The following is a 27,465-nucleotide window of genomic DNA, read 5'->3' as shown; positions in this document are numbered from 1 at the left end:
CACGACAGATGGAGGTAACTTCCAGGTTGCGGTAAGACGTAGACCCACGCAACATCACAAATCGCTTATAAACACTCTCGGTAACCGAAAGGAGGCTGTAGACATTTTATTAAACATTAATGAAGGTAGTAATGTGGACCCGATAATATACCTAATATTTTATTCAAAATGTACTCGATTGCGAAGTACATATGTATATTTTTTAACAAATTCCTTTGAACTGGTAAATTATCAAAGGAATGGAAAACAGAAAAAGTCATTCGTATTCTCAAATTAGGTAGCAAAGATGTTTTTCTAACCTTAGATCCGTATCACTAGCTTTACAGTCTGCAGACTTCTGCAACTACATCGCACTGAGACATTTAAACCAATATGTGGAACACGGACATTTGTTATCACCTTTTCAGCATGGTTTCGGAAAAGGGCTATCAAATATCACCAAAGTACATGAGGAGATGCACTGCATTCTCTTCAGTACTGATAGCCAGAAGCAAATCGATGTCGTTATCCTAGATGTTCCCTAAGCTCTAAGTCGTGTTTCTCATGTAAAACTAGTCAAGAACATAAAATCTAAATTCAGTGATAACCTACCTAACGGCAGATTGGATTCATGATTACCTATCGAATCAGTATTAGTTTGCGGAAGTAAAATACCGGAACTCACCAATAGTAGATGCTTCTTCAGGAGTGCTGCAAGGTTGCACACTGGCGGCAATACTATTCTCAAATTTATAAATGACCTTCCGACAAATATTTGTTTACATACCTGGCTTTTCGAGATGACTCCAATTTTTACAGGAAAATTAATTCCTCTAGAGATCACGCCGCATTAAATAGCGCACTGCAAACTGTCAAAGTATTGTGCAGAGTGGCAAATGACACTCAGTGTTAACAAATGCGCTTTCCTACCAATAACAAGAAAAACCCAAGCCTGCATATTCCTTAGAGCCTAAACAGTACTCTACTAACCAGTTCATGAACAATACCTTCGCTGACACTCACTCATAAATTCAGCACCTACTACATGAGAGCTACTTTTCCGCAGAAGACGTCTCCAAGTTGCACCATCCGAAACCAAAACGCCAGCTTACAATGCCTTCATAAGATCAGCAATAGAATATGCAAACGCCGTGTTGTTCCCGGCAACTAAACAATGCATATACAAACCCGAAGGGATACAAAGGAAGGGATTTAGATGTATTTAAAAAAATATATCTAAAACGACGCGCTCGCCAGCTCACCTATATAAGAACGTAGGTGTGCTGAGCTTGCAAGAAAGGGCAATACTAGCACTCCAGAAGTTTCTGTAGCAACTCGTGCATCAAGATTTAGACATCGTTACGTGAAAGTACAGCGTCGCTGTAGATGCACCACCCGCACGCCACAGACATTCTTTTAATGTAAGTTACTTTTCCTGTCATTCTGATTGCTCTAAACACTCATGTTCTACACATGCAATTAGAGATTCAAACAGTTTGAAATCATCAATTAGAGTTCTACTTTGCATGAATTTATGAAACTAGAGGAAGGTTTCTTGGACAAAAATGCTTGAATTTAATGTCCGCAAGGTCTTCACCAGAATACCTAAAGAACTCGGAAAATGTACAAAGTTTTCTTTCATTACTATACATATTTAATGCATTTTTTACTCAGATGTCCTTTCATTGTAACCTTGTATAGATATGTACCTACCGTTTCTTTCTGTCATTACTGGCGTTTTTTTTTGTAATAAAACAACGCTAAATTTCGATTATTAATGAACATTTAAAGGTTATCTTGTCTCGCTTATGCCTTAGCGCATTTTTCCTTGCCGTACAAATGGCTGTTCTTGCTGCTAGAAATTCTTTCCAATATTGTCTGATTTTCCCCATATGTTTTGTGCCCTGCATGCCTGTAAGAATACCGCAGGGGATTGAGAGTGTTTCTAAACAAATAAGATACACGGCTTGTGAAACGATATTTCACCTTGTATTCGAAGGCAGATGGAAGTGTCAGAGTGTTGACGACGTCGTAGTTTTTCTTGGCATCCCTGTTTGTATCGTTTACAGAGATCGTAATGTCCACTTTGCCGGCGCCCTCTGCCGGAGGAGTTTTGCACGTTACCCTGAAAGACACGAAACATTTTTTTTTTAATTCGACAGCGTTGCTGTTCACGTTGTGCAATTTTGTGTCCTGGGTTAGTCACAAAAGCCGCTGAATGACAAAGAAGGTGATGACGTCACCGGGTCACATGGCCACGGCGCGAAAATTTGAAACTGAAAAACAAGGAGAGAGCGGGCAACCGGGAAGGGGCGCGATAAGCAGGTTGTAGCAGGTTCTCGGCGGCTGCGGCGGCCCCCGCGTCAGTGTGCCGCCTCTTGTCGCGTAGTTTGGACACGCGCCAGGCGACTTCAGTTGGCATGAATTCAAAAGTTGCTTTAAGTGTCTCTACAGTCGCGGAGACTACAGACTCGCTCCGAAGTACTTCTGCAGCAGCGATTTTAATGCTGCCGCATTTCGCTCTTAAGATGACCTGTGCGTCCCCCTAATTTTTAGGACATGTCAGGGACATGAAATAAAATGTCTGAAGGAACGCGTCAGTTGCACCGTCTAAATGCGGTTGGAAGTCACAAAGTACTTATTGCTCTCCCATTTATAGTCTTTTGGAGGAATATTACCGCAAAATGAGCAATCTGTGCAGCCGTCCAAGATAACAGATTTCTCGACATTGTTGTTCTACCATGGAAAGCGAAGTGCCAAGTAATGTAAAAGATAATAGTTCTTACTTCTTAGTAAGTTGGACGAACGTGTTCGGCTACAGATTTTTTAAATATGCCCTCAACGCAAGGCGGCGCTACATTAGGAAGTTATAAAGATGCGTACAGTATAGACCTCTACACTTCTTACAAGTTCGTAAGCGCACGTGGATTTTGGGCTGTGCCGCGGAGGCATAGCAAGCTGCCGCAGTAAAACCCTTCGATTAAAACGCTGCTGCCACAACCCGATGACAAGGTGTCTGATCCCAGAAGGGCAAAATTGAAGAAGTGCATAGCTGAGAGAAGTGTAACGAAGAAAATATTCGGCGCTATTTATGTTGCACCCAACGAGGTATACATATGAGATGGCAGGATATCATGTTTCGGCTTCAGAGTGCGAGCGTGGTGAACATTTAAATGATTGGAACAGTATTCCCGCAGAAATTATGAAAGATGCACGGACCTGCTAAGCACGCTGCGTCAGTATCCTTTTTTTTATATGTTTGATAAAGCTTACCAGTCACACAAAGCGAAAGCCCGCAGAGTTTAAACCGATACCAAGTCGGTGCCAAGTGGTGTAGAGGCGTGAGATCCTTTGCGACGAATAAATTTTGAAGTCTCTTTTCTATCTCTCCCTCCGTTCCCCTTCCCACGTGTAGGGTAGCATACCGGGTGCTGCCTAGTTAACCTCCCTGCCTTTCCGTCTTTCTCTCTCTCTCTCTTGAAGCCACGTGCTCGCGTTTGGTGATAAGAATAGCGAGGAACGCTTGGAAACGAACGTGCAAGTCTGCCTCTCTGCAGGCGGCGGCTGCGTTTATATGGAGGAAAAACGCTAAGGCGCCCGTGTGCTGTGCGATGTCAGTGCACGTTAAAGATCCCCAGGTGGTCGAAATTATTCCGGAGCCCTCCACTATGGCAGCTCTTCTTCCTTTCTTCTTTCACTCCCTCCTTCATCCCTTCCCTTACGGCGCGGTTCAGGTGTCCAACGATATATGAGAAAGATACTGCGCCATTTCCTTTCCCCAAAAACCAATTATTATTATTATTCTCTCTGCAGGAGGAGGGGGCTTGTCTCGAACGTTGTTTCACGAGGGCTAGCTGCCTTGCAAATTACTAAGCTCAGGTGCGCCTCTGGACTTGTGACATTTTTCGCCACTACATCGGCAAGCATTTGTAGACAATGACCAAACCTACTGAAAATCTCTCCCCTCCTGGGGACACTCAGGGGCCCCACTTCGTCTTCGACAACCCCCTCCCTCCTCCCTCTTCTCAAGCACTTTGCATATATGGTCCCACATGGCTGTCAGATCCATGACACCGAACAACACGCCACGTTAGTTTACCAGCATGAACCAAGACGTGCGAAATACGATGGCAGTTTCGATCACACTGTGATATGAGTCGCAAAGGTAAGGTTTCAATATCGCTCCCCTGGAAAATGGGTCTATGTATGGGCCTTCTAAATGGGCTGACAGCGCCGGCCATCAGGCTCAGCAACGTGTTTCGCAAAAATGTTTTTCTATGACCTTTACAGTTAATTTTCACAAATGTGCGCTCTTTCAGTATTTAATTTCTGCAACTTTTAGGCGCTGGCAAATTCAACTCCCACAACCCTATCTTCGCACCATTCCTAGTTATCCGGTACCGGTCCTCTAGTCTCCATCTAAGGTCGTTTATTGTGAAAACGCTTGCGTTACTATCCAAATTATATGTCATTTCGGCAGGCAATACACCCTCTACTTTCTCGTGCTATTTCTTGGTTACAAAATGAACTGGTTACCAAGGTTTGCCTTCGCTAAGATCCAAAGAATCACCTGCCCTATCCTTTCACTGTGAAGAAGAGATTAAATGTTCGCATGTGCGAAACGACACAGATTGGTCCACGTCACAGTTTTAGAGCTTGTTCCGGCTTTCGCCTATTAACTCAGGCTTGAAAACACAAGCTTCATTGCAATCTGTACAACGGTATGCAAAGAGCAAAGTTTAAATACTGAATACTTGCTCGAAAAGTGAATAAAAAGATTGGAGGGGGTTTAGCTCTGGTTAAACCTGGAGTGACGTGATAGCTACAGCTGGCCGAGTGGAATTTGGTCACGTGACCAACCACGTGACGAACCACGTGATCAGCCACGGCGCCGCGTCGCCGGCAGCTGCTCTGCACCACGCGACCAACCATGTGGCAGCGTGGTGGCGCAGCCACAGGGTGGCGCGCCGCCACGCTGAAGGCTCGAAATGCTACCTTAATGTAGCTATCGCTACAAAAACTTAACAAAGTGCAGCACGTCGAACGTCAGGAGGCAAGTCCTTACATTATTCTTGGGAAAAGGTTGGGCTTTATTTTTTTTTAATTTGCAGCATTACACGCGTGTGTGAACTGTCAGATACAAGACGCATGCTTACAGAGTGGAGACCCAGTTGATGATTTGGCATGCGTGGCCACCGATGGTAACCTCGATGCTGTTGGATGATTCACGCCACCAAGAACCAAAGTTTTCGCCCACGAACGTAATCATGGTGCCGCCGGAGGTGGGCCCGCTATTCGGTGCGACCTGGTAGAAACAAGAGGTGCAACCTCGAAGGTGTTCGATAGACAAGCCATGGTCACGTAGTTCCGATGAGCGTCGCTTAGCGTGTTCAGCAAAAACCAGCACGTTTCAGAAACGTCGGTGTTTTTTTGATCAGAATTGAGTAATGCGTCACAGCAAGAACTTCATATATGAATTTTTCCTGTGTCACTTCAGCTCGCTGATGCGCAGAAATAATTAATTCATGACAACGAATACCACACTACACGAATGTTTCTTTCTTGAGAGATGTAAACGCTGTTCATTCTGCTACTACCTCCATTATCACATAAAGAGCAGAATAATGTGATTATTTCAAATAAACAGAGGTATGATTAGTGCTATGAATGAACTAAATGAAAACAGACAAGCATAAAAAATAGTATCCAAATAGTTCTTTAGTCAAATGTTTCGGCGTCGTCAGTTTGCATACAAGGTGCTCGAATGGCATTATGCCGATGTCGTACGGCGGCGTCATTGATTATTGTGCCGATGTAATATAGCACCAGATATAGCAAGAAGGTATTAAAGTAATGGGTTCTAGCGCGCCCGAAGAACCCTATGGAGGTTGTGACAGAGACCGTACAGCAACGTGTTCATGGTTAGCGACATCCTCTCATCCAATATGAAACCAGTAGGTAATGAAAGTATGCAGTGGTGTTTTCTAATGTTACAATAACCACACGGTTGTGACAGTGACCTTAAAGCAACTTGTTCATGGTTAGCGACATCCTCTCACCCAATATGAAATTAGTAGGTAATGAAAGTATTCGGTGGTGTTGTCTAATGTTGCAATAACCACACGTTTAAAAGCGCCGTATTTCTTGGGGAAATATTATCCCTGAGGGTCACCTTTACCTTTAATAGAGTGGAGCAGGGTTTTTTGGTATGATCGAATATGTGCGTTATGGGTTTAGAATGAAATTTTGGCAAGTAAAATTATATGCGGACCTTGCCAGTTAATTTCGAAGGGAATTCTATTTTGTGGGGATTCGCCCTTGCTGCGTCCACTTTGATTGCTTTCTCCGTAATGCCGGGCTCTCCTTATAGTTATCTTAACTATCAAAAGAGGGTGCCGTCATCGCAGTGTCCCTGGGCGCCTGGGATGGGGGTCGTTCGAGAGCAGAGAAGCTAGCAGTAAGCATTTGAGGAGCGATTAAGAAAATGGGGGAAAAGCAGTGGGCTAGGAAAGTTTTCAGATACCTGTACATAAGGAATGTTGATAGGAAATGGAGAAAGCGAATTAGAAAATTGGTTTTGTTTGGTTTAGGGGGGTTTAACGTCCCAAAGCGAATCAGGCTATGAGAGACGCCGTAGTGAAGGGCTCTGGAAATTTCTACCACCTGGGGTTCTTTAACCTGCACTGACATCGCACAGTACACGGGCCTCTAGAATTTAACCTCCATCGAAATTCGACCGCAGCGGCCGGGATCGAACCTGCGTCTTTCGGGCCAGCAGCCGAGTGCCAGAACCACTAAGCCACGGCGGCGGCTGAATTAGAAAATTGACAAGCATATATCTGGACAGCAGTAGGGGGCAAATCCGCAATTATCGGTTAAGAAAACGCTTAAAGAAATAAAGAGAGCCCTGTGGAAAACAGGAATGCTGACGAAATCGGCACTGGGAACATACAGGATATTAAAATAAGGAAATTGCCAAAGAAAATATCTATGATAATTGTAGGGGAAGCTCTTTGTTACCCGTCCGTCCGTCCGTCCGTCCGTCCGTCCGTCCATCCATCCATCCATCCATCCATCCATCCATCCATCCATCCATCCATCCATCCATCCATCCATCCATCCATCCATCCATCCATCCATCCATCCATCCATCCATCCATCCATCCATCCATCCATCCATCCATCCATCCATCCATCCATCCATCCATCCATCCATCCTGTCGGAGTATATATATATAGCATAACGAATGTATACATGTATAGAGGTCCCTTAACGGGACAGTTTTCCTACCCGTTCCATATTGGACCGTGACGTCATCACTGGCACGTGGCAGGTGGTTCTTTCTGCAGTGCTATTCTAGATGGCTCTACAAGAATCAATGCGAGATGCGCTGTTTTCTAGTTGCAGCCACAGATGGCGCTTTGATCGCAGGGTGGTAGGAGACCCCACGAAATCTCGAAACATGATGAGTAGTTGCTGCCATAGATGGCGCTGTGATCAAGGGTGGTATCAGAAACGAAATCTCGAAACGTGATGAGTAAGAGCTAACGCTCTTAAGGCCTTCACATCCAAATGAATGGATATAGTGACACGGGAAATCTTTCCAGTGCTGCCCCTGCGTAATCTGTGACTAAATTTATATGCCAACCAATAGAGGCCTGGCGCTTACGCTGTGGACTTGGATAGGGCAGTGTTCAAATTCGAGGTGTGTGCCATGTGGACATTCGGCGGAGTGGGCACAGCGACCTCCGCACCATCCGCACGCCAAAGGGTCTTCCCTGCTTCGCATACATTTGGAGCAGGTGCGGTAGATACTGCACGATCCGACCGGGAACTTCAACACCTGCAGCAGAAAAAAGTATGCAAAGGCGATGCGATTTATGCAGCGTGCTTTTAGCCGGGGTCTTTGCACCAAACTCAAACCCTGTGACTATCAGCTGATGTGACTGTACAGAATTAGACGCAGACTCAGCGACTACATTGCGTTCAACTGAACTTATAGCACTAGCTCGTCAACATGCGGAATCACTGGAGAACGTTCCAGTGAGTTATCTAGCCGTTCATAGTGCAATGAAGGTTTGCAGCGGATTGTTGACCACCTCTAGTCCTGCTGCCACTGACGCATCAACGCGCCGAACGACTATGGAAGCCGTAGAACATGAAAGGAGCTTAAGAGTGGCTCATGACGAAAATAATGACCTATTCTCTTCCTTTTGTGTCAGTATTAAAATCGTTGCTGCCTACCCTTTCACAGGCCATACCAGGCCTGCTAGATGATCCCGTCCTCTGATTGTCTTGAAAGGATATTGAAGCGATAGCTTCACTACGCCATGTAAAGCCGATTTCGCCGTGCCTGGCACATCCCTCTACTACGCATGCGCCGAAATATTCGGGTTCTGCGTAAAAATTGAGGGTACGCACACTCAATGAATACAAAAAACGGCTTCCAGGCCGGGAATCGAACCAAGGCTTTTGGCGCTAGAGTAGGGGATGGTTCCACTCTGTTAAGAGTAAAGGTGCGTCTAGTGAATGTACGAGTTTCTTAGCAAAGTATCTTCGAAATCTGTACTGAGGCATACATGGGTAATTATGAGCAAGTAAATTGCAGAAGTCGAAATTAAGCGCGTACCATGTGTTTCCAGTACAATTCCCCGACCCTGGTGCGGAGTCGTAGTGCCATCTTGTAGGCACCCACTGAACCTAAAATATAACGAAGCGTTGTATGCAACCTCGGATATAATGAACGGTAGCTTGTTAACCTCGGATATAACAGACCTAAGAATGCCACCTTGGATATAACGAGCTTACAGATTCATGTTAAAATTGGATATGAGGAGCTTAGAGCGTTCACCTTGGATATAACGAAACTAAGTGTACTACCTCGAATGTAACGAACGTTAGTGTGCTAACGCATTTGAGCAATTCACAAAGATTCGCCTACGAATTTTTTCCCCCTTTAACTACCAGTATTCCAGACGCATACGGACACTCTACTGCTTGAGCGTCACACGCTGCTTCAGACGAACGGATGTAGCCTCCTCAGAGCAAAGACGTTCGTGAATCTAGCTATGTGAAGTCTGGTGGCGTCCCAATACCACTCGGAGGTCGCTTCAAAGCTGGTTCCTTCGGTCGCTAGGCTATGTGTTAGGGTCGTGCTGACGGCGTCACGAAGAAGCTAGTGGTATAAGAACTGGTGAGCCTAAGTGGCTGCTGTTGTAAGAAAACAGTCATGACAGAGGTCATGAGAAATCTATATGGCCTACCTTGTCGCCGATCAAGAAATATCCAAACATTCCTTTGCTATCTAAAGCTGTACTCCTCTCCATAGGAGTTCCTTTGCCGTTTGAGAGGTCAGTCCAGTAAAGGAGCTCTGATGAGTCGTCGTTTTGGGCCACCTGTATAAAAAGAAAAGTTTCAGTGCGTTTCTATCATGCTCTTTTAGCGCATATGTCGCACACGTGCTCGCAGTTTTTCTTGATTAATTCTCATACGCAACCAAGTTTTCATTTATCTAAGTGGTATCAATTTTTGAATGTAATAATATCTGAGCAAGGTGTATTCGGAAGGGGTCCTCGGTATCATTTAGAGAATTTGAGTGCAGAATGCCACTGAAGCCAGTCTACCTGTCGCCGCTGCAGATTACAGAGTGGAGAAAAAGCCTGCTGTAACGCATCTGGTGAAGCAAAGTGCGTCTCTGGGCTACGCTTACCGATTTTTAGTCCCATCCAAGGCGGAATTCTACGGGAGTCCAAAGAAGAGACATTTCACTTTTCACTCTTCTTAAAGAAATGTATGCCTTCATTCAAAAGTTACCAGTGTTTGGTTTTGAGAAAAAATGTGCCATAAAGTACAGCGGAATATGCGTAGTAGCATATAGCTACTCGCACATGGATGTGTTTGAAGGGGCTTAAACACAATAAAGGAAACAACAAAACGCGCGGGCATACACACACACGCACAACACACGCACACACACGCGCTACATACACGCAAACACACGCACGCGCGCGCACGCACACAGAACACAAAAAACGCAAACACCAAAACACTGTAGGAGCGCAAACTCCTCTAATACCTTTCATTTTAAAAGATAGGGACTTAGTACGCATAATCACGGAAGTCCCCTGAGCCACTGTAGGCTCTGCGAAGCACAGCTCACAAAGTGCTCAAATTTAGCCCAGGCACGACACATACGGTTAATAATCCGTGGTGTTTCAACTTATACCTACTTTGTGCAGGTATCCTTCGCTGTCGCCCACCCATGCAACGGTCACCCCGTTTTGCTGCATAACAGTGATGGAAGTTACGAGCCCGTGCATGAACATCATGGTCGCCGTTCCAGTCAGTGGCTCCAGGCCTTCGATGTAACTGTTTACGTCCGGAGTACAGACGTTTATGTTGTCGCCAGCTTGCTCCTGCAAAATTAGAATTAACGGTTGAGGTTTGGACAACTGGTGTTCGTTTAGCAGGGGTGCGAAAGGCTTTTAAAACGAGTGGCAAGCGTCGCCTTTTTCAGGTTCTCGTGCATGGCACCACAGCTTTTGGCAGATTAGTTCCCACACGACTTGGACTTTCCGAATATTTTGTCCGCTAATGAACTGCTAATAAGAGCATCTTTTCCGCAATCAGCAGCGACTAAGCGTTGTTGGCGTTTCAAACTATCTAAGCTTTGGTTCAACGGGAAATAATGTAAAGCGGAAACGATAAAACTTAGCTTACACTTAACTACATTACGTGCTGAGAATGCGATAGAACAGAAGTCTGAAGACCGTTCCGGCTGCTTCTCCACCTCTGCCATTGCTGCTTGCCGCATACGCTAAGCCAGTGCAGCCACCGATACTCGATCTTGTGGGGTTGACTTGGGGAGATAATACGTTCTCACCACTCAATCGCGGCTGACACGGTTCAAAGCCGCCCGGACCCCATCCCGTGATCGCGTACGCTACCGAGCGCACGTCAACCACGGCGGGCCTTGCTCTGAGGGAACAAAGGAACGACACATTGGCTGACAAAAACAGGCATTTATTGCTACAGCAACAATAACGCCAGCTAGCAACAAGGTACGGTAATGAATCGAGTCCCCACAATCTTCAGCGACATACATCCGTGGTCGCCCACTACCGTGTGCGGTGGTTTTAGCTACGTTAGACATACGGGGTGCTACTGCCGCCAAGCCCGTCACGGCGCTCGGCGAAATGACGCGACTCGCGCGGCTTCCATCTGCCAGCGCACCAGCAAACTTGGCTAGGTCACGCAGTGTCATGACGTCACACACCCCGGCGAACAATCAGTGCTCGGCCATGTCACCTGCCAACTGCCAGCGCACCTGCCAACTCAGCGCTGTCTAGTTGTCGCGTGAAATCACACAGCACGTCGATCAGTAAGCGCATTTTATGACTAACTAGGCTGTATTTTTTAAAGTAACCACCTGCCAACCGGGCCATGTAGAGTGGTCTCATGAAATCACACGTACCTTTTAGAAATCAGGGTTCCGCCATGTCACGTTACTCGGTGAAGTCACTACCAGCTTGGTTGTTAAGCGAATTCTATGACTAGGCACGCCGTGCATTTTTATAACAATTACCACGCCGTGTTTTTACCGTGATGAGGCTTTTAATGTTATAGCAATTAAAACACGATCATCGATATGCGTCATTTAACACTGTGCTCAGTTCATATATTTTCTGTGATCGCAGGGCGCAGCGGCCTGAAGAATTTATTTTCAACGTAGCTCGATAAGGTTGTCCATTGTAGCAAAATCTCAAATGTAACCTGCTACCAAAGTCACTGCTCGGGAGGACATTTAAAAAAGTTGGGTACATATAATACCCGCCAATCAAGTTTATTGATATGAAAATACCTTCTAGTGACTACCGGGTAGTTCTCATGCTGGTTGAATGAACTTTGCGCATGATAGCCTTAGCTGCTTATGGGCTATTAAGCTCAGCACAACGCAGCACAACGCAACACTACACAACACAAATCATACTGCTGAAATCCCCGTTTTTTAGATGGGCTTGTCAGAATTGTTAGGCTGAGTCACCACAGACCGAATTATCAGTGATGTCATATCATCTCATAAACACGTTCCCATCAAGAGCAGCCTTTTTATCTTCAGTCATAGAGTGTTTGCTCTTAATACTCCACACCTTCAAGCGAGCATTCATGATGAATAACCGCGCATTTCTCTTCAGCAAATGAGGTTTCGTCGTGCAGGAACAAGTAGAGGAAAATACCATAGAGTTTTCAGGGCCACATTGGCAAGTGTACTCACATTTAGTACGCAGTTCAAGTCCATCTTGTCATGGAAAAGAGAGGACAGCTTGGCCTTGGGTGTACCCTTGTTGCAGTTTTCTATGGTCTCGCGGAATGCAGACTCAACTCGTCGCATGTCAAAGAAGCACAGCTCAGAGCCTTTGCTTGGATCGCTCATGTCCACATTGCCATCTAATGGCGTTCCAAAAGCAACGGCGAGAATTTCACTGCCGTGCTCGCTTCCCTTAGCTGAATGCTGCAGTGATGCACTGATCGCAATCGTCGCGTCAGAACTGAGAGCAGTTCCCTTTCTTAGACACCTGATAAGCAATGCCGTGTACGTTTGGAAGGAAGTATCGCTTTCGCACACGCGTGCTAAGCGCGTCTCGAAGTTGTTCAAAGAAGCACCTTTGTTCTGCACTGTGACAAAGTAGGCGAAGCCATTGTAACTGAAGCCATAGACGTAGCGAGTACGATAGTACTGCTTGAAGTGATCTTTCACGTTTAGAAATGAAGGGGCGGCCGGAGTAGATGAACGGATACTAAATGAATGCTGCTTGTTAAGCACCCTGGCGGTCAGCTCGTAAGGGTGGTAGTTCGGAGGTCTGCCGTCGTAGGCCGAAGCGACGAACAGGACGTCCGAATTCCTCCCGCTGCCAAAGAAAGCAGCGGTGCTGCTTCGTGAAGCGACGTAGTTGACTGGCAGATTCTTGTCCATCGGATTCCTGACTTCTAAATCGTTCAAGAGGTGGTGAATTGAGCACATTCCTTGATCTGTTGTCCCGCAAGCGAGAATGAGGGAATCAGAGCCAAGTTTAAGAAGAACTTGGTTGTCGTTGGCAGTTTCTGTTCTACTGGTTTCACAGTCAAGCGGATCAGGAGGGCATAGACGGCTGTCATATTTGGGTCCCGTGGAGTAAGTGGCTAGAAGTGATAGGTTATCCCCTGACAGCTTGTAAAGCGCATTACGTCCAGCTAAAACTATTACTCCTGCGGCTCCATTCTGGTCTACGTATAGGATATCTTGTAGAGGTGCTTGGTGAGCCCGGAACTCGTTCATTACAACTGATTCCTTAGCGGCCGCAGTCACTAAAACCGCGAGAAGTGCTGATATTTTTGTGTAATTTAACATTTAGCTAAGCTAGCGCATCCAGTACAAAAACTACTGCCAAGCTGCGAAGAACCCCCCAGGAAGACGAGGTGTGTCGATACTGGCAAAATCTGCAATAAAGAGCAAAAATTTGCAACAAGTGATTACAACAGCATAAGATCACAATATATAACAGCTGAATGTAACTGGCACTAAGCTATGCGGCAGACACGCGGAGGCTAACGAAAAAGGTTGGGCTTATCCTGAGGACAACGCAGCTATCTATGGAAAGGAAAATGATAAAGGCAACGTTAAGGAACAGGAGAAACGCGAGTTAATGATGTCCTATAGCAGTAATCAAGAAGAAATTGGCATAGGCAGGGCAAGTGATTCGAAGGAAATGTACCCGATCGTGCATTTTAGGGTAATGGATGCCATTTCCTAAATGCTTTGTAAATATTCCATGCTATGAGACCGTCACTATAAGACAGCATTTCGGACAGCCGTTATGAAAATGACTACCATAGCTGCCCCGTAACAGATAGATCTTGGCGGTGGGCATTTGTGGGTCTCACATGAGCAGTGGGGTCTGGGGAGGACCGATGGGCCGCTTATGTGCAAGTGAAAGCTGGGCTAATCTTCAGTCTAGTGCATGTTGTTAAATCTATGGTCTTGGAGTACCCGTACCAGATAGATCTTGACGGTGGGCATTTGTGGGTCCCACATGAGCAGTGGGGTCTGGGGAGAACCGATGGGCCGCTTATGTGGAAGTGAAAGCTGGGCTAATCTTTTTATTTATTTATTTATTTATTTGTTTATTTATTTATTTATTTATTTATTAGAGATACTATCAGTCCGGTCAGGACCAAGATAGGAGCGATACAGGGTACAGATTACAAAGGCGGAACACGACAAACAAAACACCAGCACCATCCAGTCGGTGCCAAGTTTTAACATATCAAAAAATGGAACTGACCTCTAAGCAACAAATAAAAATGCGCAAAATATCGCTGCAACGAAACAGAAAACAATGTGAAAACACCATGCCCAACACAAATGCAAGGCGCATTATATCAGGCACTATACCAACAATCACGAACTGCGGCAGAGAACACATCCACACCCGATGCGAGCACCACATTCTCTGGCAGTCTGTTCCATTCTCTCGCTGTGGACAGGAAGAAGGAATGCTTGTAGCAGTGCTTAGTGCATGTTGTTAAATCTATGATCTTGGAGCAGTCAGCAAAAACGCCAAGGACGTGATTCGTGCAAAGGCAATTGGGCCACTGGGTGCGAGTGAGTGAGCGAGTACACGTTTATTGAAACGGATGGTGGCTGGAGCGCATGTGGGTGTGCCCTCAGCCCAGATCTCCGGAGGCTTCTGCCTACCTTCTGGCAATGAGGAGGATGGCGGCCTGGTCGTCGAAGCGTGGGCTGGTCAGCTTCACCTCCCACAGCTGCAGGGCTACATTGCGCGGCTTTAGATGATGGGGTTTTTATGTGCATGTCCATGTGATACGTGTTATGGTTGGGGTGTCGCCGCACCATGGTCATTCGTCTTCGTAAAGTGTTGGATGCAGACGATGTAAGCAATGTAGAATGGAATAGGCGTTTGAAGACGCCGTAGGAGGCAGGAGTCTTCGGAGGAGAGGGAAAGGGTTGAGGCGTTTGTGGAGACTTCCTTCTTTCTTTCACTTCTCTCGTTCTCGGTTCTTGTCGCTCCGTTTTTAATAGGCGCGGATCATCTTGACAGGCAGCACAAATGAATTGCTTTTGTAGAGTGAATGCAATTTTCGCCCATCTAGTTTTTGAGCAAAGCCAGATTAAACGAGCATTAAAATGATGTGCCTCATCAGAAAGGTCGTCGTTGTTTTAAGCAATAATATTTAGATCCTTTTGGACGAAACTGGGACGGACATCGATGCATAATAAGTGAAATTACGCTGTTGATTCTTTTATACACAGCCAAAACATTGGGATGTTGAGGACGTTTGAATATTTGCCCACAGAAGTCACGAAATTCTTAATAGGATTTCTCCCGTCATCTACGCAAAAATTGGTACTGTTTCCCAGCGGTAAGGTTTTACAAATTTCCGCAGCAGTTTACGAGAACAGAAACGCTGTTCTACATTTCTTTCTACTCAGAAAGGTTGTAAGATACTTCAATCTACGTGGCATGTGCAAGAGAAAAAGGAAATAACAAATACTCGCATGTTGTTCTGCACGTTTTTCTTGTTTAAAGCAATTTCGGAGGTGGTTTGTCTTTAGATTTCAGTGAACATTTATTATCTTGTCAACATGCTGCCACACAATATCTTGATTACGCACTTCTTTGCTAACAAAGAGTGCAAGAGTAGCGCTCTTTGCATCTGCACTGCGGGTAATTTTTATTGCTATGTTCTATCAATGTTTCTAAAACGTCTACTTGGTGTGTACTACTTTTCTTGTTGAGCTCAGCTAAGAAAAGCGCCTCACCGACGCTGAATCGCAGGAGTTTTCGCGGTATCTGGACGGAAACGAGTACTCGACGCCGTCTTCGCTAGACGGTGTCAGGGACGCAGAATCAGCGGTCGCTGTGCTGTTGACACATTCAGTTGACACGTCACCGCTTTTCAAACTGCTATCGTTCGCTGCCGAGACAAGTGCCGAATAAACAGCCGAACCGGGTTCGTGGAAGTGAAACCTACTGCACACATGAGTTCAGAATATGAGCTGGTGAAATCAGCAGCTGTTACCAGTGCGAGCACGAAAGAGCAGCTATCCGCAAATGGTCGTTTGTCTTCAATGATAAGGGTCATATTTTTGGGCAGTGACTCCTCAGTACCGTATTCACTGGCTTATATTCCGACCTCTTTTATTTTTCAAAATCGCGCTCTCTAACTGAGGGGTCGGCGTAATACTCGAATCACGGCTAGCGCGGGGAGCGAACCAAGCTTCAAAAGCAGCAGGGGAAAGAAAGAAAGCACTCCAAAGATGCTTGTGAAGACAGCCCTGTCTTACGGCCGCCTTCAAGAATCGCAATGTACGATAGTTGGTGCCACCGTTATCACGAAAAAAACATCCCGAACTGGTTCTCTTTCCTGGATGCCATTCTGAATATGTCGAGATGAGGTGAACTTCGATGTTAAGATGCAGTGAGGCCTGTGCAGGGGGGTGGTGGAATATGCCCAGAGTGTTTAAGATACGACCAACATGAAGACAACGCAAAGCCCCGCTGCAAAGTTACTGCGTCAATAATAAGGGGCAGTGAGGCCTGCGTGTGTGTGTGTGTGGGAGGGGGGGCACTTAAGAACAGCACACGGCAAAACAGCATGCGACAAAACAGAGTACCCGCCGCGGTGGCTCAGTGGTCCGGGCGCTCGACTACTGATCCGGAGTTCCCGGGTTCGAACCCGACCGCGGCGGCTGCGTTTTTATGGAGGAAAAACGCTAAGGCGCCCGTGGGCTGTGCGATGTAAGTGCACGTTAAAGATCCCCAGGTGGTCGAAATTATTCCGGAGCCCTCCACTACGGCACCTCCTCTTCCTTTCTTCTTTCACTCCCTCTATCCCTTCCGTTACGGCGCGGTTCGGGTGTCCAACGATATGAGACAGATACTGCGCCATTTCCTTTCCCCAAAAACCAATTATTTATCAAAACAGCGCAAAGAAAACAGCACAGCGACGAAACAGCATAGGGAAAAAACGGCGCACCGATAAAATAGCACAGGGAAAAAACAGCATGGCGACAAACAGCAAAGGGAAAAAACAGCACGCGTCAAAACAGCACGCCGGACAAAACGGCACAGCGACAGAACAGCACAGCCACAAAACAGCACGACGACAGAAAAGCGCAGGGAAAAAACAGCACGACGACAAAACAGCACCGCGCAATACGGTGCAGCGCTACAGAAGCTGCTGCAGTGGTCGAGTGCTCCAAGGCAGCGGGAATCGTAGCTGTTTGTTTGTAGACTGTTTGCAGCTTTTTGTTTTAAGCGAGAAAATAATTATTTTCCAAGTTGAGCCCTGCGTTCAACCAAATCGTTGCTCCGTGCATGCTCCTCACTACAGTACACGTTGGAGCCGACGTCAAGGAAACAGAGAATCAGCTCCATGGCGCTCCAAGTGGATGTTCTGGAGTTTTGAGTGTTGAAAGGTCGCCTAACGTGCCCATCTGCTTCACGGTGCTTGAAAGTCTTAGATCGCGAAGGAGGACGTAAGTCTAGCATACGCAATTAAACGGGTCATGACATGGTCTACGAATAAATACTGCTTTTGCGTTGCAGCTACTATAGTCGGGTACAACTCAAAACGAAACGAAAAATGCCCATTTCACAAAGCAAAGAAGCCATCGGCCAGCCTCAGATAACCATTGTGCAGCATCCTGGTTAAACACCCAACAACCTGAAAATGTCGGCTCGGGCAATCCTGCAACCGTTACAAGTTATATTGGATATTTTCAGTGCACGAAGACCCTGCAGCTTGCTCCAAACAAAATTTCGAGTCTGTCAAACGAGCAATGGATAACTCGAACGATCACTGCTGTATGTGTTGTGATTTGCCGTTTGCGGATATGGGTATGATAGATCAGCCGTCCCGCAGCTCTGCACCGTACGCCGCTGTGCTGTTCTGTCGTCTTGCTGTTTTTTCCCTGCGCTCTTCTGTTGTCGTGCTGTTTTGTCGCTGTGCTGTTCTGTCGCTGTGCCGTTTTGTCCTGCGTTCCGTTTTTACGGGTGCTGTTTTCCCCCTGTGCTGTTTTGTCGCCATGCAGTTTTTTCCCTGTGCTATTTTGTCGCTGCGCTGTTTTTCTCTGTGCTGTTTTGTAGCTGTGCAGTTTTCTGTGCGCTGTTTTGTCGCATTCTGTTTTGTCGTGTGCTGTTCTTTCATGGCGCCCGTGGGGGGGGGGGGGGGCGGGGGGGAGTACGCTTAGCTTGTTTCAAATAATACCGACAAGAGGCCGCGGCAGAGCCCCACCGCAAGCTTATCATACTGATTGCAGCCGTGCTGGAAAAACGGAACTTCGCACAGTCACCCACTTTTGGTGAGTAATGCGTCCCGAATGTTGGTGACTATTCTTCCTGGTAGCACTTAACCAAACTTTTTCCTTGCGTGCGGATGCATAGGCGGCAGTACGCATGTTGGCTGTAGGAAAAAATTGCTAGAGATGCTGGGAATATAATAAAGAAGGCTTGCACCTCAACTGGCGGACGCTGTATGTATACAGGGCGCAGCCTCAAGAGTAGTGGTCGAAGGAAATGACGATAAGCAGACTGAACATGAGAGCTGTCCTTCCCCGTGTTCTTTGCACGCAAACATGGCGGAAACTGTGGCCTGACTGGAAGTTCTCGTCATACTCTGCTGTTCACAATGTGATATTCACAGTCAGCGATGCACCTAGTTGTCCCAAGGCTATAGCGGCAACGCATTACTTGGCAGAAACGTCAAGCATTCGAGAGACAGCGCGGAGACCGTTAGCTCCGCTGTTGCAAACGCTCCCCTCTTTGCATCCTTTTAGGCTGAAGCCTCTAAATAAAGCAAAAGTAACGACTTCCTTTGAACTTTCGGGATTCTATCTCCTAGCGCACCTCCGGAGGATCGAGACACCAATTGGCCGATGCGCTATGGTCGGGTGTTAGCGCGCGCTTTTTTGCTCCGCCGGAGACGCCAGCGCCATTATCGGGTTTGAAAGCATCCTTCGTTTTGTTCTCATGCGACCGTGTTTTGGCGGGAAGAGTTTTGCCAGCATTGAGAGCTTTTACAATGCGATGCGATGCCGAGCTTGTGTAGTGCTCATGGGTGCAACAACCGAGGAGGCAACGGGAAAACACTTTTCGTTATTCCATCCGGCGAAACCAACGCGGCTTGCAGAAAGGTTAGGCGGCAATAATGTCGGCAGTGTAAACCTCGATAATGCGCTGACTCCGCACCTTTATGAGGTGAGTGGCCGTTTCTTTAGCAGTAATTCATGTTTTTTTTTAAAGATTTGGGGTGAAGCGTGAACGACTGCAGTCTTTGCAGGAAATTAAGTTCAGCAAGTTTGTAGTTTGACTAGTTCGCTAGCGGTACAGGAAAGCCGCGTTTCGTGTTGTCTGAAATCCGCCGTTCAAGCTTCTGGCTCTGCAGGTCTAGCTTCGATGTTGTGCACACTGCATGATGCAGTCATTTGGTTGTACTTGGAATCGCTCACGGGCTCGACTCTAGAGTTGCGCGTCATGTCGTTTGAGCCCCGTCGTTTACATGCTGGCTGTGCAAGTCTATCTTTTATCTTAAACGCTTTGCTTGACGCACTTGTATTTGCTTTTACTGCAGTTACACATCTTCGCTCAAGAAATCGAGACTGAAGCGGTAGTTTTTTTTGTGTGATCCCCTGCAGTTTAGGCTGCTCGTGGCGCAGGTATAACTTTGCTGTTGCGGTATTGCTGAATATATCTTTACTGGCGGGTTTGTTAATGGATTCGGCCGTTACTGTGCCTACGAACAGTATAACGGCAGTTCTCTCTTGAATGCGCCATACCTGCGTGCAAAGTATTTGAGGATGCAAGCGAGAACCCTCGTGAAACATAGCCGCAAACATATTGCATTCGAGGCCATCCTTAGTGCCATCGAACCCGCTTGCAAATCTGGCTGGTTGGAACTTTTGTAACTTGGATACGTGGCATGAAATTAACCACAGACCCAGGGGCGGCCGCCTTGCTCATAGTGGCGACGACACCCCCAGTGCTGCTACTACTACTACTACTACTATTACTACTACTACTACTACTACTACTACTACTACTACCACCACTACTACCACCACCACTTCCACCACTGCAACGACGAAAAACTCAGGGAATGGAGATTTAATAGCTGTCGCTTGGAAAGGACGTGTGTTAGCTATTTCATGAAGATGATGACGCCATAGATTGCGTTTCGGGCGGAAATATGAGATCAGGTTACTGGAAGATTCCTGCGCAGTCTGCGGATGAACAAAAGAGCGTTTGTAACCTCGGATGGGCTTTTTAAATTTAATGTGACACCTTATATACTTTGCAATGCATCTAGACTCTCAATAATTTATAGACACGTTATTCCGCTGCTTCAAATCGGACATTTGTCTATGCTACTCTGACGACGTCATCTTTAAGAACGCCTTTGACGAGCATGACGAGCGCCGAGATTGTCTCTTCAACTGTTAAAAAACAAAAAAAACATGACATTTTTTTTTTGACGAGCAGGTTTTGAAGCCATCTGCTCCGGAAACTGCGGCTGTTCGGCCTTTAATTCACCAGGCAGTCAGTCAAGGAGCTCCGCAGTTTCCAGCCAGTTTATTCACCGCTACGCTGACATTGCCTAGCCGTTGATGTGTGTTCTCCATGAAAGCGCTTCTTTTGAATGAACTCTAGAGTGCGACTCCACTTTTCGACAGCCGAAGTTCGCCTTGACGTCGCATCGTATTCACCAACGATTCGACCCTTCCGCACCAAAAGTTCACAGGGCTTCTATTTGTGTTGATATCGGTGCTGTTCTGGTACAACGCGTCGACGACCGAGAGCATGTAATTGCATACGCGCGCTGTTCTTCTCAGCAAGTCAGAACGTAATTGAGCGGTCAGCGAACAGCATTACCTTGCTGTGATCATCGCCACGCAGCGGGCTCGTTCGTACAGCTACGGTTGCCCGTTCACAATACTTACTGATCACTCCTCTTTCTGTTGGTTTGTGGAGGTTGGCATGGCATCGGTGCTGTATAGAAGAGCGGGCGACATTATGCCGACGCAGGCTGCGTTTCCCGGATGCCGACTTCCACAAGTGGGCGAGATAGCGACCTTTTCGACCACTGCATTTCAGCCCTCGCTCTGGAGTTTCTCGACGTTAACGCTCTTGAAACTCACCAACAAAGAAGACTCGGATCTGCAACCGTCTTGAACGCCGCACAAAACCAAAGGCCTACACCCCGCTTTTCTGCACGGGACGGTTTTCTGTGGGAAAAGACCTAGTCCCATGTGAGCCCACGATTTCTTCTTGCGGTTGCAAAGTACTTGTGCTCCTTCTTTTTACGTGTAAGACAGGTGCATGGTCGAAATGTAGTTGCAATATACATGCAGATATGTGCATAGTGAGAGAGAGCAGCTGAAGACGGTTTTTAGTGAAACGTCTACTAAGTCAGTGTCTCGACCAGAAATTCGCGTTCAGCAGGAGCGGAAGTGTGCGTACAGTGCGCACAGAATAAATATTGAAGAAAGGACAGGAATATTTTAAAGAACAATAAACAAGGAATAAAAATAAGAACGGAAGGGAGAAATCGAAAGAGAGGGGTCATTAGCGGTCACGTAGTGAAGAAGAAAAATATATATAAAAATGACATATGATGGTTCGGTTTATGGGGGTTTAACGTCTCAAAGCGACTCCGGCTATGAGGGACGCCGTAGTGAACGGCTCCGGAAATTTCGACGACCTGGGGTTCTTTAATGTGTACGGACATCGCACAGTGCACGGGCCTCTTGAATTTTGCCTCCATCAGAATTCGACCGCCGCGGCCAGGATCGAACCAGCGTCTTTCGGGTCAGTAGACGAGCGCGATAACCATTGAGCCACCGCGGCGGCGCTAAAAGTCACATATGAGAACAGGGTGCTTTTCTAAAGGGTGGGCTAGGTAGTCATCATGTGCCGTGACCAAGAAAGGGAAAACATGGTAAATAAACAAATAAATAAATAAATAAATAAATATTGTAACGATGCAGACAAAAAAGACAGCAGGGGGAACAAACACTCTAATTGTCTTAACCTCAGACGACGTAGTCAGAGGGCTGTATGAAATTCCTTGCGTGGTGCAGTTGATACTAGATTCTTCGGCCGTTTTGTTTCTTGGGAGACGGGATTGAGATATTTAGAAAGAGGGAGGAAAGGGTTTTTTGAGATAGCTTCAGAGTATGGTAATTGATGGGGTCTATTGTAAATAGTTGCATATGATGTGATGGCGTTCGCTTTGCGAGCGGCGATAGGGTAGGCAGGTCTTCCGAGGAAGAAATTACAGTAGGTGTGTGACCACTGAAGTGTGAAATGAATACTGGGATGGTATTTATGGCAGCGCGCACGATTTCAAATTAAAAAAAAATATGCCGCAACCGTCTCGAAGACGTTGCAGTTACGAGCGTTAGCTGTTTGGTAGCGCAATCTGTCGTCCATGCTATGTATTACCACGCTGATTAGGCTACGTTTCCATACCTCACAGCGATCGGGCGCCTACCGCCTTGTGAGCTGCCGAGTGGTGACGTCACGGCCGCCATTTTAAGCCTAACCATAACTAAATATTAACCTAATTAGGCGATATTGGTCTCTAACATGTTCTACTCGTCGAGCCTGTTACGAATATGCCATTAGTTAGATCAATACTTGATCGGTTAATTAATTGTAAGCAATTAAATTTATACCTACCCATAACTAAATATTAACTTTATTAGTTAGTATTGATGTTTAACGTGTTCTACTCATCTAGAGGATTCCTAATGTCTAATTCCTCTTATGATGGCCCCTCATTAATTACTGAGTTATAAGCGATTAAACATAGTCACGCGACTAGTTAAATATGACGTCACAATATCAGTTTCCTCACCAATCAATCACCAATTCGATATACTAATGTCGTCATCGATCACCAATTATACTAATGCCGTCACCAATCAAACACTAACTAGGTTGCTATATTGATTTAATATGGGGGCAACCGTCTTTAATTCCTCGGACTTAGAGAATTTCACGCCGAAGGGAGGTGGTAGCAGACCTAAGAAATTGAGAAACGTGATGAATAAGAGCTTACGCTCTTAAAAAAAAGCGTGCTTCGCGTTTCCGAGTGTTTGAGAAGGCGGTTCGGAGGATTGCCACTTTTTTAGTTAATCAAACTGATGACCTTTTGAAGAAGGTGTTTGGAGATGGGTAGGCGAGAGACGTGGTCTGGCGTTCGTGTGGTGGTTAATAAATGTCGGAAAAAATTGTCGGCGTGTCCTATGTATTACATTTGCCCCTCGCAACACACTCGTTTGGCGGGTGCCATCAGTTGAAGCTTTTCTGTTTAGAAACTGTGCGCAGACTAATTTTCAAGGTTTTAAGGTTTAAGGGCTGAAGATGCAGATCGTCTTGAAAAACCGATAGCTGGGGTGTTTGCACCCAGTACCTTTTACGTAGTTTTTTTGCTTCCCCTAAAAGAAAGAGCGCACAAAATACAAACTCTAACAGGTAAAAACTTCCCCATTTCACCGCCATAGAACGCGTCTAAGGGAAAACATTCTATTTTACTCGGGAGTCTTGTCACCATAGGGCACTGCGTGTGCACCAGGCGAGAGATATGTTCCAGCAGTTGTCAGGTGATAGCTTTCGTATTTTGCAGGCTTTACTTAAGGCGAGGTAATAAAACTACATAAATTGCATTTTTTTGGAAAAAAATTTAGCCGCGTGTTTACTTAAAAGCCTTTAAGCGCATTTAAGCGCGGCCGGGACACAGAAGGTCACGTGGCACACGTCCCCCAGCGCGACGGGATTCAATGGACGCTGCTCCTAACGCAGCAGGAGTGCGGTTTTGAAACTGCGTGAAAAACGTCCGGAATTTTTCGAGCCCTAGTACCGATGGTAATCACATTTTTGAAATAAACAAAACTGATATAGCCGTTACTCATAGTCAGCTACAAATATCTAATTGCACGGAGGTGCCTATTTGTAATAGTTATAGGTTAGATATTAAGATTTATTTAACCACCTTACTAGTTAACATATTACTGAATTGTTTTCTGACGTCCACGAACACACATTTTAATTTGGCAAAAAGCCAAGTTTTCAGGTCAAAAGGCCTATTCTAAACAAATAGTGCCGAGGTGCCCTAGAACACATGGTATAAAAAGAAATTGGAGGACGCTTAAGCTTCGTCTTTAAGAGTGAGACGCGACAGCGTGCAGCAGCGTTGCCGAGGAGTACACGGAACGCCATCGCCCGTTCGGCGCGACGCAGTGGCCCATTGGACAATTTGAGGAAAGGACGCCTGTCTCACACATCTTAACGGACACCCGAACCGGGCCGTACGGGAAGGAAAATGTAATGAACAACTGCTTTTAAGGAAAGGAAATGACGCCTGTCTCACATTTCTCGCTGGACACCCAGATCGCGCCGTAAGGGAAGGAAAAATCGATCGATCAATCAATCAATCAATCAATCAATCAATCAATCAATCAATCAATCAATCAATCAATCAATCAACTACTCAATCAATCAATATATCGATCAATTAATCAATGATCAGTCAACGATCAATCAATTATCAATCAATCAATCCACCAGTCAATCCATATATCAATCAATCCTTAACACTGTCGCGTTAAAATCCCTTCCCTTACAGCGCGGTTCAGGTGTCCACCGAAATGCGCCATTTCTCGCTCACGGCCAAAACGCCGACGACACCGGCTTTTCTGCGACACGAGCTCCTGAACGCTGCCGCGTTAAAATTCCTACAGGATTTACTATAACCCCATTCCGGCTGTCGCGCGTTAAAACGATTGCTTATAAACAGCTGGTGCCGGTTACGTAAAAGAAATGACCGCAACCTTCGGGTTGCGGATGATCGTCGCATCTGGTTGCGACACAAAAAGGCACGTGTCGTCAGGATCGCCGGATCAGGGCGCTCATGGGTGTCGTAGGCAGCTTTATTAGGAGGCATAGTTTCGGTTTTAAGCGTTCGGACATCCAGATTTTTCTGCTTTGCGACATGGAGTGAAATTTTCTTTTTGAACATTTAAAAATTAAACTGTTGACTCCCTACTTCAGCTACGAATCTCTAATGACACTAGAAAGCGTAATTTGAAATATTCCAAATTTCAAGCACAGAAACTTCTTCGAAGCTGTCGGCGTTCAGGATAACGCGCACTGGCAAGCAAACAAGGAAAAACATATTTTAAACACGTTTTACTTCGCTTTCGAAGTGCGCACGGAAGAGTTCAGTTGACTTCCTGAACCACTAGGAAAAGTACGCGTATCAGGATGATGCCAAGAACGGAGTTTGTAAACACGTCTGTCTCAATATCCGCAATCGTGGCGGCTTGGTATGAAAAGCACTTGGACGTTGACAGCCCGGTGAAGTACCGCACTAAGTCCTCTCCCACTCGCCCCCCACCCAGAAGTAATAACAACCAAAAGTACAGCATTGGAGTCACGTGACATCGAATGTTCCCAGGCGTGCAGTTGGAGAATGCACTCTTTTCCATTGTTACTCCTGCCGTATGCGATGACTAGGGAGAAAAGAAATTGTCGTTATTGGATTTCATCTCTCTACTCCTTAACTAATTAGATTTCAGGGACATAGTTTACTAGTTGGAGCGTCTCACTTTGACCCTAATGGCAGGTAGCAGTGGGCAGAAAAAACATATCTTTCCCATCAAATATGTAATTTTGAATGCTACAAAAACATTGACATAAAAACCAGCATACGCAAAGCGAAGGAGTAGTTAGGCAAGCAAACTTCAAGGCGGGATGAGGCATCGTGTTTGGAAAAGAGTGCAGGTTTTGATTCGAAGTTTAATAGTGTGTTTCTTTCTATTGAAGTTTATTTCTGATATGACGCGTTTCGTTTTACTTAAAGTACGGCTTCTACAGCTTTGTGTGCAACGACCAGCGTAACATAGGCGTAGATTGACGCAAAAAATTTTTATTTAAGCGCATCTTCTTCTTTTCATACTGAAAATTCTGTCCTTTTGGGAGCCAATATTTCGGTTCATGCCTTGAAAATTGTTGATAGACCTAGTGTGCCTGCCAAATGCTAGGCGTGAGTTTGTTACTTGCGCTTACTGACAAATAGGAAATGACAACTATGAATTAAATAAGCTATTAAGTTATTCGAAACCCATAGCTTCACTCAAACAGCATAAAAAGAACTTTAGGAACAAGGAAAACGCCTATGCTTGTAGGTACTATAAACCCGCACAGATAATATAAACCCGCAAATTTCTGAAGTGGTAACCAGCTTTCAAAAACTTCGAAAGTTTGTCAAAACACATTTTTTTTGTTTTCTTGTACTCTACACTCAGGAACTGTAAGCTGCGTTTCATTTAATTGTCTCTGTACCCGGAGTAGTAAACAATACAAGACAGAACTGCAATGAATAATTTATAGGGTTTTCTTGTAGGTTACCTAAATACAAACAGCTGAAATCCTTTCATTACAGCAATAAAGTGATATGAAAATATCTAATGACATGAATTTTCTTAAAGAATTATAATTTAATTTCAGCATCTTTAAGACAGTGCTTTCTGAACTGATATATTAGATTGAGAAACAAATAATTCAAAGGAAAGACACTGCTGTCTAATAACCGTATTAAAAGAAAAACTGTGAGAACATTTGATGTTCAAATGTTACATTTGCTTGTAGGAGCTGTTCCTTTGAAGTATTTGTGCAATCTTTCATCACTGCAGCACATTTGATTGGTACCACTTCCGGAATATCACCCCAACTCGTCTCAGTATGCTTGTCTACTAATTCATTTTTCCAACTTCATTCTATCCTTGACTTTTGAGTAAATCATTTTCGATGAAAGAAATGAAGTCGATTTATTTCACTTGCAGCCGTATGGTCAGATGCAGAAGGGAACATTAGTGTTGGGTTGCAATTATCGCGGAGTAGAAGGGCAGGCGCTCTCAAAATATCTGATGGTGACGCTTGAGGTGTCAAGGAAATGGGTCTTTGTACTTACGGTTCTGTCTTCAGTGTTCGACGGGCGTACCTGTCAGCCAAGATGCGCCGAGCACTGTGAACGACTATTTGCCGCTCTTGCTGCAAGTGTTGTCGTTATCTGCACATATCAGCGGTACAGCTCGGGTAAGAGTTCCGGGTAGGTTCAGTTTCAGCTCTTGAGCGCAACTATTGCACATGTGCGCAGCGCGACATCACTGCTGTGGCGGGGGGATCTACCATCACTGATGTGATGGTAGAACTGCCTGACGCACCAGAAAAGGCATTTGTCGGTTTTCGCCGGCAGTAGTTTTAAAGTTCGAATCCCGTTCTCTGAAGAAGTTTTTTCTGGTGGATCCCAATTGGCACAGAATGGGGGGCCCCCGTGGATCACAAGCGGGCAAGTGGCTCTTAGTTTATGGTTTATGGGGGTTTAAGAGAGATAGATAAAGAGGAGGAGGGAAGGGCAGGGAT

General features: G+C 45.7%; 1 protein-coding gene across 3 annotated transcripts in view; it reads right to left on the bottom strand.

Moving 5' to 3' along the window:
- LOC144099223 (hepatocyte growth factor receptor-like) overlaps positions 1–27,112 on the bottom strand; it is a 64,582-nt gene extending 37,470 nt beyond the window's left edge. For all 3 annotated transcript variants that reach the window (XM_077632369.1, XM_077632370.1, XM_077632371.1), the window contains exons 1-7: positions 27,014–27,112; positions 12,255–13,456; positions 10,210–10,395; positions 9,244–9,375; positions 7,650–7,823; positions 5,136–5,284; positions 1,966–2,104 (exon numbers count right to left, since the gene is read on the bottom strand). In XM_077632369.1, coding sequence (XP_077488495.1) covers positions 1,966–2,104; positions 5,136–5,284; positions 7,650–7,823; positions 9,244–9,375; positions 10,210–10,395; positions 12,255–13,367 — 1,893 coding nt within the window. In that variant the 5' untranslated portion in view covers positions 13,368–13,456; positions 27,014–27,112. The remainder of the gene's footprint in view (positions 1–1,965; positions 2,105–5,135; positions 5,285–7,649; positions 7,824–9,243; positions 9,376–10,209; positions 10,396–12,254; positions 13,457–27,013) is intronic.
- Between the last annotated feature and the right edge of the window lie 353 nt (positions 27,113–27,465).

Source organism: Amblyomma americanum, chromosome 7, assembly GCF_052857255.1.
Source record: "Amblyomma americanum isolate KBUSLIRL-KWMA chromosome 7, ASM5285725v1, whole genome shotgun sequence".
In the NCBI taxonomy this organism is placed as follows: domain Eukaryota; kingdom Metazoa; phylum Arthropoda; class Arachnida; order Ixodida; family Ixodidae; genus Amblyomma; species Amblyomma americanum.
Note: the sequence above shows the minus strand (reverse complement) of the source record. Positions and strands in the feature narration are given on the sequence as shown.